At 46.0% G+C, this 12,092-nt stretch overlaps 1 protein-coding gene across 2 annotated transcripts; it reads right to left on the reverse strand.

Moving 5' to 3' along the window:
- Window positions 1-373: 373 nt before the first annotated feature.
- On the reverse strand, window positions 374-9,980 carry plk4 (polo-like kinase 4 (Drosophila)). 2 transcript variants are annotated; one of them, XM_072707561.1, is made up of 16 exons: window positions 9,759-9,980; window positions 8,151-8,246; window positions 7,841-7,936; window positions 7,195-7,309; window positions 6,077-6,983; window positions 5,901-5,983; window positions 5,416-5,699; window positions 4,151-4,255; window positions 3,949-4,051; window positions 3,515-3,664; window positions 2,580-2,713; window positions 2,179-2,273; window positions 1,714-1,828; window positions 1,494-1,619; window positions 1,264-1,370; window positions 374-665 (listed from the first exon to the last, which is right to left on the reverse strand). In XM_072707561.1, exons 1-16 carry the CDS (start codon window positions 9,786-9,788, stop codon window positions 566-568), a joined length of 2,646 nt encoding a protein of 881 aa, XP_072563662.1. In that variant the 5' UTR covers window positions 9,789-9,980; the 3' UTR covers window positions 374-565. The 2 variants fall into 2 exon arrangements, with proteins under 2 accessions (XP_072563662.1, XP_072563661.1); XM_072707560.1 differs by lacking the exon at window positions 9,759-9,980 and adding an exon at window positions 8,515-8,786.
- Window positions 9,981-12,092: the final 2,112 nt, after the last annotated feature.

Here is a 12,092-nt window from a genome sequence, read left to right on the forward strand (position 1 = left end):
TTTTCGTGAATTTAAGGCCGTATTCATTGTACTATGAAGTGTCCCCAAGCGAGCTTGATGGGCCGAATGGCTTCCTCTGGTTTGTGCTTTTCTTATGCGTGTAATTGGGAAATAAGGGATAGAAGCTTGTCAAGGTTTCAGCAATATCCACACCGAAACCCAGTAGCACCACAATGCATTCCGCATTCGCTATTCTGCCTTAGGTAACGGAAAAGCAGACAGCCAGCCTTAGTGGAGTGTCACCTCTTGACTGCACACCCCCAAGACAATTATGTTCGCACAATCTTCAGATTCACCGTCACTTTTAAATGTAACCACCTTTAATTTTCTACAAAACGCGAAAAATTAGGATATAAGACCACTTACAAGACTCTTTGTACACACAGCTTCTAGATGTTTATTGCTTAAGTTCATTTTATCTATTCATTTACAACTGATCGAAGCTATGGTATAGAAGTATGACAGCGTAAAAAAACATTACAGTACAAAAACATTAAAAATATAAATTCCTTTACATTATATTAATAAACTGTACAATTAAAAGTATTTACAGGCAGAGAGCTTTTCAGCGCCGCCCTGCTGGGCAGGCCAGGAGTCCCAGGATGGAAGACAAGCAGTGCAGCTTCTCTTTGACATGCTCCGGAAGCTTCTCATTTTCCTTGTATCTACAGACAGAAAGACTAGTTAGCATTGCAAAATTCTGGGAATTTTCCTGTTAATTCCTATATATTTCCATTAATTCTCATGGAAAGTTTCCAACTTGGAATATTTCCAAAATTCCTCAGCTTAACTTCCCATAGAATGGAAAGTTTCTGGAAATATCCCACCCATTTGAGCCCTAGTTAAAATACACTTATATTCTGCTCAGTTGAACACAGAGTACATACATTTTATTCTGTTTGTCTTTACTGTAGTACTTGCCGTAAGTTTGTTATGAGTCCCCTTTAATAACCCTATACTTACTATCTGCACTTCACATCACGTTCTTACATTTATTACTTTTAAATTATGAGGCAAGCTTGTGGTCAGAGCCCCAGGTCAGCCAGGATCCAGTGGCTCAGCAGCTGGGCAGCAGTGCATTGCTCAAGGTACTAAGAGTGATATGATCACATGGGATTCAAACCCACAACATATTGGGCTGCATACCGCTCCACTGTATTTACAGTCTATACTATGGGTTGTCCGTCATGTGCACAAAGCATACAAAAACAAAATTCCTTGCACAAGCGCTTTGCAACGTAATGTAGAAGCTCATAGTCCTACCTGGTGGTGTGTCCCTCGGGGGAGGTGTAGCTGATGGAGGAGACCCCCGCCTGGACCGTCAGTTGGGAGCCATCGTTGAACTGCACCCAGACTTCCCCGCTAGTTAGCTGCGGAGCACCAACACAAAGAGGACCTTAACACTAATTCTAAATCTCCAGGAAAACCAGACTATAGGAACACAAGTGAGGCTCAGCACAAAAATCCGTCCTCCAAGGAGAAGTGGGCGGTACCTGAGAGGCCCAGCCAATGTTGGGCACAAACACAGACTTCAGGACATTCCCTGCGTTGGCTGAAGGTGGAGAGCGACTCTTTGCCAGGCTGGCAGAGGTGAAGTCTGAGCCACTGTAGGACATCATCTAAAAGACAGGAGAGCGTTGAGATGTGAGACTGACCATAGAGAATATTGGCAGGCAGCTGTAGTGGGGATAATCCGGAGGCGCGGGGTCTCACCGAGGGGGTGATGTGAGGTTGGTGGGGGGGGTCCTCGGCAGGGCTGTGGGGAGGCTGCCTGGTCTGGGCCGTCTGACTCGTGGCGCTCGGGACCTCGGGATGGATGATGGGTCTCCTGGAGGAACCACAAAATCCAGACAAAGAGGTTAAAGAATGACTTTGATGCATAACTGCATAATCTTATAAACAGCTGACACACACATCTATATCTTAAGACAAAATAAAGAAAAATATTGCAGTAAATATCCATGTCATCGTCTTTGAACATACCGTGTGCGTCCCAACATCTGACGTTACACTAGAGCAGGGGTCTCCAACTCCGGTCCTGGAGAGCTACTATCCAGTAGGTTTTCTATCCTACCTGGCTTCTGATGAGCCACACTAGTTCTCAGGTAAATACCAGTAGTAGGAGACCCCTGCACTAGAGCGTCAGTAGGGGAGGAATTTCTACATGAGGCACGTTACCTGCCGACGACGATAGGGAAGAACGGTGTGGACTTGGCGCTGCGCTGCTCCTCCGCGCCGACCGCAGCCTCCAAAGCCAGGCACAGACGGTGCCCCTGGATTGGACGCAGGAGCTGTCAATCTCCACAAGGCACTCGCACACCATGAGCCAATCTAATGCCTCCCATACCAAGACCCTCCCACCCAAAATGGATACAACTTGCTACTAATAACTAATCTTACCACTTCTAAAGCAGAGACTGGCCAAGTACTTGCTTTAAAAAACTAAGTCAATACATGTAAATATCCAAAGTAGAATATTTTCCCCTATCAGTTTCAAATTGGGCTTCTACAGTGCTCTTCTTTGGGAAGCCAGGGAGCTGAACCAAGATGGCCGACAGTGTCTGTGTCACTCGCGGTACCTGGTCAGACAGCTCCACGTAGGCCCTGCTCTCTGGGCTCAGGCCAGACAGCCCCACGTCCCCCTTCACCGTGAAGGACTTCCCCGTCCTTTCCACCACGCGCACCAGCTCTGCAGATCTATGCGTCTTTGCTCCTGAGGAGATCCAGTAGACCATCAGCACACCCATTCTACCTAAACGCGCGTTTTCAGCGGTGAGCCTGGCCTCTATCACATCCAGCATAATCAGGAGTTAAGTGTTGAGCCTCACTCTCAATATCCCCCATATGGTCGTATACAGCTCTGGAAAAAATTGAGACCACTGGTTTAATCGTGGTTCTGCTGGCAGAAGGCTACACTGAGCGGCAGGCTGCTTCCAGGCTCAAAGTCACAAGACAGCAGCACACAAGAACAAGGTGAAGCAGGAGACATTGGCAACCAAAAACCAGCCAGGTAGAGGACAGAAGCAACTTTCTAATGCCAGAAATGACCATCAACTTATTTGACAGTCCCTCATAAATCGGAAGATGACCTCAAGTGACATTCAGAAGAAATGGGGAGCACTAAGTGGTGTGAAGTGCACTGCTAGGACTCCCCAGAAGCCCTTAAAGACCCATAAAGCATGAAAGAAGCCCTTCATGAATGAGAAGCAGGGAAGAGCCAGGCTGGAATTTGCAAAAAAAAATGTATATTTTACAGACACATTCCCATAAACTGAGAAATAAGTGAAACTAAAAATGTTGCTGTGGTCTCAATTTTTTTCCAGAGGTCCGAGAGCATTTCCCAGAATACGCCAAGTCTCTTCTGCCTGCAGGTTTCAAACAGGTCCTTTATGAAAGGGTGTTTCAAGCTCTGAGGTCTGATCAGACCTCAAAATCGCTTACTTTAATTCTAAGTGACCTGGTGTTTGAAACCACATTATGGGTCATGATTTAAGAAAAAGCCAGCCACACTCACCGTCGTAGAAGCAGACCTCCAGGTCGGCGCTGGGCGAGTTCTCCATCAGCATACACTTGGCATACTTTGTGTAAAGGGTGACCTTTGGCGTCTTCGATTTAACTAGCTGAACAAACTTACTGGCGTACTGATACTTCTTCCAGTATTTCTCTGCGAAGACAATTTCAAATAAAAAGACATCAGTATATACACTTACAATTCTGCCATATCTAACACTGAGAATTGTTCATTTTGCCCCCATGGAATAATTGGCTTTTATAAATGCTTATGGGGATGTTCAGGGGTGTCTGGTTTGTGGGGGAAGGTTATTAGTGCTCTGACAGAAGTAAACGGGGAACCGATACCACTGCACTGCAACTTCCACCTCTTCCTTACAATTTCTTTATGCACTGAGCAGACATCATACATGACATTAAGGCTTCCATTCTGTTTACCTGGAAGGTCCTCATAGCTGCAGATGAAAATATCTTCAGGTGGGGTAGGGGGGCAGTTCAGGACGGGGGGGCCTCGACCTTCAGCCGGCTGGTAGATGGTCACCTGAGGACCAAAATCTCACTGTGAGGATATGAACCGAAAGTGCGCTGCAGCTTCAGTCTCCATGACTGGCACATGGAGGGCAGTAGGCCGGACACCCACCATAGAGCCATCGCAGGAGATCCGGAGCACCTCCTTAACCCTCTCCTGGGAGCCCTGGCCCTTCAGCAGCTCCATGCAAACCTCGCCTGTCTCCAGGACGCTCACCTGGACGGGGAAGAGGACACCACACACACCAATGCCACCGTCTCTGCATCTGATCACATTTTCAGAATGAGATTCACCTCTCAGATTCCCAAGGGAAACCTTGGCCCTTGTAGTGAGCTGACACTGAACACTAAATATCATGTCCCATATTAGAACAAATAATAAATATGGAGCTCAATAAGTAGAGTATTGCACTAACAACGCAAAGGTCATGGGTTCAAATCCCAGGGAGCACACAAATTGCATGATAATAATAAATGTAATTTACATTTACCAATCAATTTAGCAGAAGGTTACTGGCTACTATTTCAGTGGTTCTGTATGGGCAATAGAGGTGCCCTAGTCCTTTCAGGGGTCCATATGTTGTGCAAAATACTAATTTTATGATTATACAGTGTTTGCAGTGCCAGCACCCACCTCACCACAGTGTTCAAACAGCTAATGGTAATGTTACCACAGTGTTTTAAGCCAAGGCTAAACCAATGTCTAGCGGAAATCCAGCAACAATGCATATCTTAGCACGTCTTCCCCAGTGCTAATGCTCGTCTGACTAGAAGTGTTCACCATGCTAATGCTAACCTGACCCCAGTATTCAGGGAGCTACTGCTAATCTGACCCCAGTATTCAGGGAGCTAAAGCTAATCTGACCCCAGTATTCAGGGAGCTAATGCTAATCTGACCCCAGTATTCAGGGAGCTAATGCTAATCTGACCCCAGTATTCAGGGAGCTAAGGCTAATCTGACCCCAGTATTCAGGGAGCTAAGGCTAATCTGACCCCAGTATTCAGGGAGCTAAGGCTAATCTGACCTCAGTATTCAGGGAGCTAATGCTAATCTGACCCCAGTATTCAGGGAGCTAATGCTAATCTGACCCCAGTATTCAGGGAGCTAATGCTAATCTGACCCCAATATTCAGGGAGCTAATGCTAATCTGACCCCAGTATTCAGGGAGCTAATGCTAATCTGACCCCAGTATTCAGGGAGCTAAGGCTAATCTGACCCCAGTATTCAGGGAGCTAATGCTAATCTGACCCCAGTATTCAGGGGGCTAAGGCTAATCTGACCCCAGCATTCAGGGAGCTAAGGCTAATCTGACCCCAGTATTCAGGGAGCTAATGCTAATCTGACCCCAGTATTCAGGGAGCTAATGCTAATCTTACCACAGCATTTTTAGTCTTCTGTCGGATGGGCTTCAGTCTGGCTGCAGACAGCGGTGTGAGTGCCGTCCTGAGGGGGCGTTTCTGCTTGTCATCTCCCGAGGGCTCTTTAGGCAGAAGGGCCCGCAGGTCTGCTCCGCACGGCGGCTGGCAGTCCCCGTAAGCTCCAGGGTTTGCGTGAGGGCTGGGAGGCCGGCCCCAGGACCCAGGGAGCGCCTGGGTGTCTGTGTTTCCATGGTAGCTGCTGTTACTGTGGGAGCTCACGTCGGTGGGCTTGGGGAAGGAACCTGGGGAGCAGAGCCTCGTTATGACCACGTTCAAGCTGAAGATCCCAATCGCATCGTAGCTACTGCTTCCGGCTAGATTCTCCTCTGTCCTAACAGCTACGCTTCTTCTCATCTAACCCCCACATCACCGCCACCGTTAAGGCTGCCAGTACGGCTACATCACTGCTGTCGTCTCAGCGCCCCTCTGAGAATGACACCCACCATCAGCAGGCCTCTCCGAACGGCCCTCTGTCTCCTGCTGACCGAATGACAGCGATGGATGTGTGGGTACGAAGCACCCAGAGCTGGAAGAGAGAGCATTTAGCGAGTCAGTTTACCGTCTCCTGACTATCCGTCAGACAGGAGTCACACACAACTATTACACAGGTCCATCTTACTCTGAAGTCAGCTTCACCGGAGGGGAGGGGGGGCACACGGGCTCCGGGGGGGCTCGCCCATGTGACCTGGGTAGGACCTCCACGGAGCGGCACCTCTCCAGGCTGGCCCCCGCCTTTCCCGGGAGCGTGGATCCCGAGCGGTCCGAGGAATGGGCTCGTCTCAGGTATCGGGAGTGGGGCCTGTCGTCGTCACTCCGCTGACCCCCCCCGCCTCTGCGTCCCGCATGGGGGGCAGCCTCTGGGCCTTGCCAGCCACCCCGGCTCTGGGGGGCCACGTTAGCCGGGAGAACCATGCGGTTGGGTAGGGCCGACCCCACCGCCTGCCGGGCTTTCCGGTGCAGCCGGCTGCCGCTGCTGCTTCCGCCGACAGACAGGGTGGAGATGGTGGCGATCCCGCTGTCCATGGAGCTGTTAGGCGGCCCCAGGGATCTCCCCCCACCGCAGCCCGTCATGAACGGGTGCTCCAGCACGGCCGAGAGGCTGGGCCGCTCGGCCGGGTCCTTACGCAGCAGGACGCGGATCAGGTCCTGGGCCTCCCGGGACACGTGGACGGGCATCTCATAGTCGCCCAGGACCACCTTGTTGAGGGTGCGCTTCACCGTCTCCGTGTCGAAAGGCGGCCGTCCCATCAGGAAGGCGTAGAACATGCAGCCCAGCGCCCAGACGTCGGACTCCAGGCCGTGGGCGCTGCGCGTGGCCACCTCGGGGGAGATGTAGTTGGGCGTGCCGCACATGGTGAAGTGCTTCTCGTTGGGCAGCTTCAGCTGCGTGGCCAGACCGAAGTCGGCGATCTTGACGTTCATGCTGCTGGTGAGCAGTAGGTTGGACAGGGTGAGGTCCCTGTGCATGATGCCGTGGGTGTGCAGGTACAGCATGCCCTTCACGATCTGCTGCATGAAGTGCCGCGCTGCCCCAAAGCAAACACACCAGGTTACACACCCATGCGACACACAGCCTTTCTTACTCCCAAACAGAGCTGAAAACTAACAGTAAACTACTCCTTTAACAAACCTCTTTTAGTAAAATTAAATTCTTCGTACATTTTTTCTATAAACATTATAGTTACATTTATATTTGAACAGGCCCAACAGCACAGGTACAGTAAGACTTTCACACACCTTCATCTTCTGTGAAGGGATTTTGTCTGTCCTTCAGATATCGGCTCATCTCTCCATTGTGGCACATCTCAAGCACTAGGTAAACGTAGTTACCGTCTTCAAAGTAATTATACAGCTGGAAGAAAGAGGGCGCTGTTAGCACAGGAAGGACTGAAGACTTTGCCTGGACTTTTGCATTAATTCTTTATATAATTAAAATTAGGTTAGGGCAAATAATTGAAGATCCCAGTATCACTAGAAATCCATTACAGACTTAAAATTGAAGTTAGTCTATCTTACTAGATTTTAGTTTAAAATGAAATCAATCATACACAGCCTTATTAAATTTAACATCTACCAAAAACTATTTGATTTAACATCAAAAGAACAGGCCAGTGTCCAGCTCAAGTTTGCTTTCATATAATTTAGTTGCGGAATCAATATAATTGAGGTCAATAAAAAGGGTGGGACACCCTCATTAACACAGGAAACAATAGTATATTATCCATGTTATAATAACCGTACAGTAATCACAGGTATAAAACTGACGCAATAATACACCTTTACAGCACGCAATTTACTTCTCGGGATTACTACGCTGTAAACGAATCTCCTCGGTTGCTTTTATACCACGTTAGTCAGCTTCTGGCGGCCTGCAGTCTCCTACCTCGAGGATGGAGGGATGCTTGAGCCGGCACTGGATCTCCACCTCGTTGCTGACACGCTGCACCATGACCGCCTTCTGCATCGCCTTCTTGTCAATCTGCGGAGGCGGAGCAACGGCGGCTCCTAATTACTGCGCACAGGTGTCTCTATAACCGACTCCTCCTAATCCCTCATCTTTAAGGTTATTTTACAGTCTTAACTCATTAAAGAACTACGATTACCTGCGTCTAACACTACTTTCGATGACGCTTCGTAAATTAACTGCTCGCATGGAAGTTCGCAAATAAAACGTAAATAAAAGGAATTCTTACCATCTTAATGGCAACCTCTAAACCTGTGTTCACAGATTTGGCTTTGTAAACACAAGCAAACGACCCCTTCCCCAGCAGGGTGAGGACTTTGAAATCCTGCGGAAAACGACAGCAATAAAAAAAACTCAGCAAAAACTGTAAATGTTTTTTTAAGCAGTACGACCACTAACAATCATTAGAGACCAGAACAGTTAACTAAAGATAACTAAATAATGGTTAAAACAGTAAACTACAATATAGAAACATTTTACTTATAAAATCGTAATTACAAAGATACTTATCGCCAGACACTTGCCCAGTACATTGCGAATCAGGCGTTCATGACATGATGTGCAACAAAGCGATCAAACGTTAACAGAACTACCTCGATCCCGAGTTCGTTGGCAGCAGATGACAGAAACTTTTCATCTTCTGCCACTTTGCTTTTGTTTGTCAAGTTTTGAAATAGATTTAGGACCCGATCGAACATTTTTAAAATACTTTCGGATCGCCGGTCGCGTAGCCGTCTTTGCCTTGGTGGTTAATCGAATGTTTGCAGTTGTTATCCCAGCAACTGAAAAGCATATTCCCGGTTTGTTTCCCGCTACAGCACATCCAACTAGTATTTGTGCTTTTTTGGTAAGAAACGACGCTGTCACCGTTTCCTAGCAACATCATGGTGTCCCGCGGGAGGCTTTAAATACACACGGGACCAATTATTGAATAACATTCACTACCGCTGTTATTCCATCTGCTGCTGGTCGGCTCTGTGTGGATATACAGCGAATTAACGCGAGCCAGAGAAGAAAAGCAGCCTCCGCTACACGTGCTCTCATGCGTCGTCTTTATTTTTAATATTTGCACTGACTGTAATGTCATTGTTCTAAAAAAACAGTTCTGACGTATGTCACAAAAATGCCTGTTATTATTCACGATTTTCCAACAGAAATCAAACAAATCCATCTAAAAAAAAATCACCAATGCAGTGTCCATATGCGTTAGATCTGTGTGCTTCTTCACAGCCAACAACAGCTGCGCATGAAAACAGACACAGGCACCCATTATCCTCATAACTACCACGCACTTTTTAAATGAAATATATTAAAACACAGATGAGCTGCCAACTTCATTAAACTAGAGGTAATTTATCAGACACCCGAGCCCATGTAGTAAGGCACCACGAGCCCATTTAGTCAAACAAACCACAGGTAAACAAGCCACATTGTCAAAATCCCAAAACGAACAACTACAATTTCTTGTCAATGACTGTGCCGCAAATTGTTAATGTTGTTCAAATGGTAAGTAAACCGTCTGAAAATGCAAATATTACATATTACATGTGTTGTAAATTAATAACTCTGAAATGTGCAGTTGCGATTATATATTCAACCACATGTTATTGTCATTTTAGCAGACGAGAAGTGAGGGCGTGTACTTCTGCACTAATGCAAAGTAATATAACTTGACGCTGTCGACTGTTGCTTGGCAATAAGAAGCTTTATGTTTGTTATCACGCCAGACGGAAAACACAGACGGGCGAAATGTCCACCGAAAGCCGCTTCCACGGGTGCCAGTGTTTTAAAATTATTCACGGCCTACGGTTCTACAGGTCCAATGTCAGCCACTCACCTCGATATTATTGCCGATCGAAACGCTCATCTTGTCAAACTTGTAATCCACACAGTTATCCGTTTATGCGCACATTCGTATCTATTCATTTGTTAAGCGCGAGCACGCCTGTCAGCCGAAACGCAACTTCTGAAACAGCGTTTGTATCTCATCTTTTTGTTCTCCGACGAAAATGTCAGCGCTTCCTCCATTTTGAAAATATGCGCCCGTTAGTCTCGCGCAGACGTCACTCAGCGTCAGCGGGCAGTCAGCGAATCGCCGCCCTTGCAGAGCAAAGCGCGTAGCGTCATCCGGCCAATCAGGGGCGTTTCGTTGAGCACTCGTTGACGGAAAGAAATGCTGGCGCCTTTTTAGGATCTGTGTATTGCAACCCTTCTATATCAATAATAATAATAATAATAATAATAATACGAGCTATGTTATTTTTACTTTTTTCTCATTAGACATAGATTATAATTAGTGTTGCGATGATCTGTAGCACGGGGTATTTGGGATGCCAGTCAGCCATAGGGCTCTTTTTAAAGGGAAGTTATCCGGGGGTGTGTCGCACCCCCTCCCACGCTGGTTCAGACTACGTATCCGCCGCAACTCTAGACCATCAATGAAGATAATCCTCCATCATCCTGATTTAGGATTTCAAACTTTGATAAGACTTTATCTTAAAGTTTAAAAGTTTAATTAATTTAGCTGGTGATTTGATTTTTATTATTTTTTTCCTTACCTCCAACCCAGATGACATTTGATTTTCAATATTTGATTTTCAATGTACGCATGTTATGACAATTGCCATGCAATTGTTTCTGTCTCCGTAAGAAGATGTATAGAATAGCAGTGCACATTAACTTCCCATTTCACAATATTGTAACCGTGAGGTGACTTTAACCTAAAGGGATGGTTAACCTGTCCTGTCCGTGTTAAAACATTTTGATGGAGGGGAAAAAAAAGTAGGCTACGGATTTAATACTATGTCTATGGTAAAAAATTGCATTTTGATCAAAATGTCTGTCAAAATTCACCATTGTGTTGACCCCGATAAATCAATCAATAATAATCAATCAACAATATCTGCAGCCCTGCCCCAGCTAACCAGTTGAGCTCAGACTGCTGTACAATCAAAATCAAACAAGCCTCTACTCCTCATTCACATATTCCACTCCTACTCACCATACAGGAACTATTTATAGGGCCAGTAACACCCACCGTTGTAGAATATGTATTTGGATATCTTCCTTGCAACCATATGTATATATGTATATATAAGCCTTTTATATTTGCATCTGCATCTTATTCCAAATGCAGAAGAGATGCTTCCGTGCCTTTCGAGTGAAAGTCGATACGCCGAGGTTCCAAAGCAGATGGTGGTCTGCTGTCAGCTGTCAAGGCAAACCTCCATGTAACGTCCAGCTGAAGGCACAGAAGAATAATTAGCAGTTTAGAACCTCCATCTGGATTCATCTGTATTCACTTCTTCTGGATCGCCTCCTCTGAAGCAGCGGTTAATAGCTGACACGCCAGTAGATAAAAGAGCAATCACACCTTTTATTATTATTTCTTTTGAACCTTTTTTTTTCTTTAAGATTCTCCTGGGTACTCAGTGTGAGATTTTCAGATTGTTCTTTCAACACATGTGATTCCTTCCTGTTTTCTAGGGTATTATTTGGGTGAAGAAAACACTGTCAGAATATTTGCACATTTGAAAAAATGCATGCATGAATCCACATTTTTTTTTTAACATTAACCCTATTTTTCTTAATTCCAGAGAGAGTACCGGAGCCTCACCCACTTCTGTAATTAGTTCAGCATTGCTACCATGACCCACTTGGTGTTTTATTTAGACATTTAACACACTTTAGCTGCCAGGGGATCAGAAAAAACAATGGCAAAAGTAGTCCAGGCTATTTTGCCAGGCCTTGGGGGTGGCTGTGGGAACTTTTATTTTAGATTCTGCTATAGTTGTCAGCAGGGAGAGAGAAACATCAGTTTGCTTCCTCACGCTGTCAGGTCAGGGGAAGGTCAGGCAGCTAGCTGGCCAATCACTGCCCACCTTTTGGCACCTTCCAAGGTATTCCTAAGAAAATTAACATAAATGTGGTTTTAAGTAACATTTCTTAATGAATTTGTTAATGAAATTTCAAGTGTGAGTGTAATTTAGTGCAATCCAATTGTCGTACAGTAAACACTAATCGTGTGATGCATTAAGCTTCTTAATTAATAAAGTGGCATTCCTGAAGTGCATTAGTGAGTAGAAATCTGTATTCTTACTAATTCAGACTTGTTAAGGTGGTGTTTTGGTCGTGCCAATGCATTAAGCAGCAGGCACTGCCTACCAGATTT

The sequence above is a fragment of the Paramormyrops kingsleyae genome, chromosome 25, assembly GCF_048594095.1.
Source record: "Paramormyrops kingsleyae isolate MSU_618 chromosome 25, PKINGS_0.4, whole genome shotgun sequence".
Classification (NCBI taxonomy): Eukaryota; Metazoa; Chordata; class Actinopteri; order Osteoglossiformes; family Mormyridae; genus Paramormyrops; species Paramormyrops kingsleyae.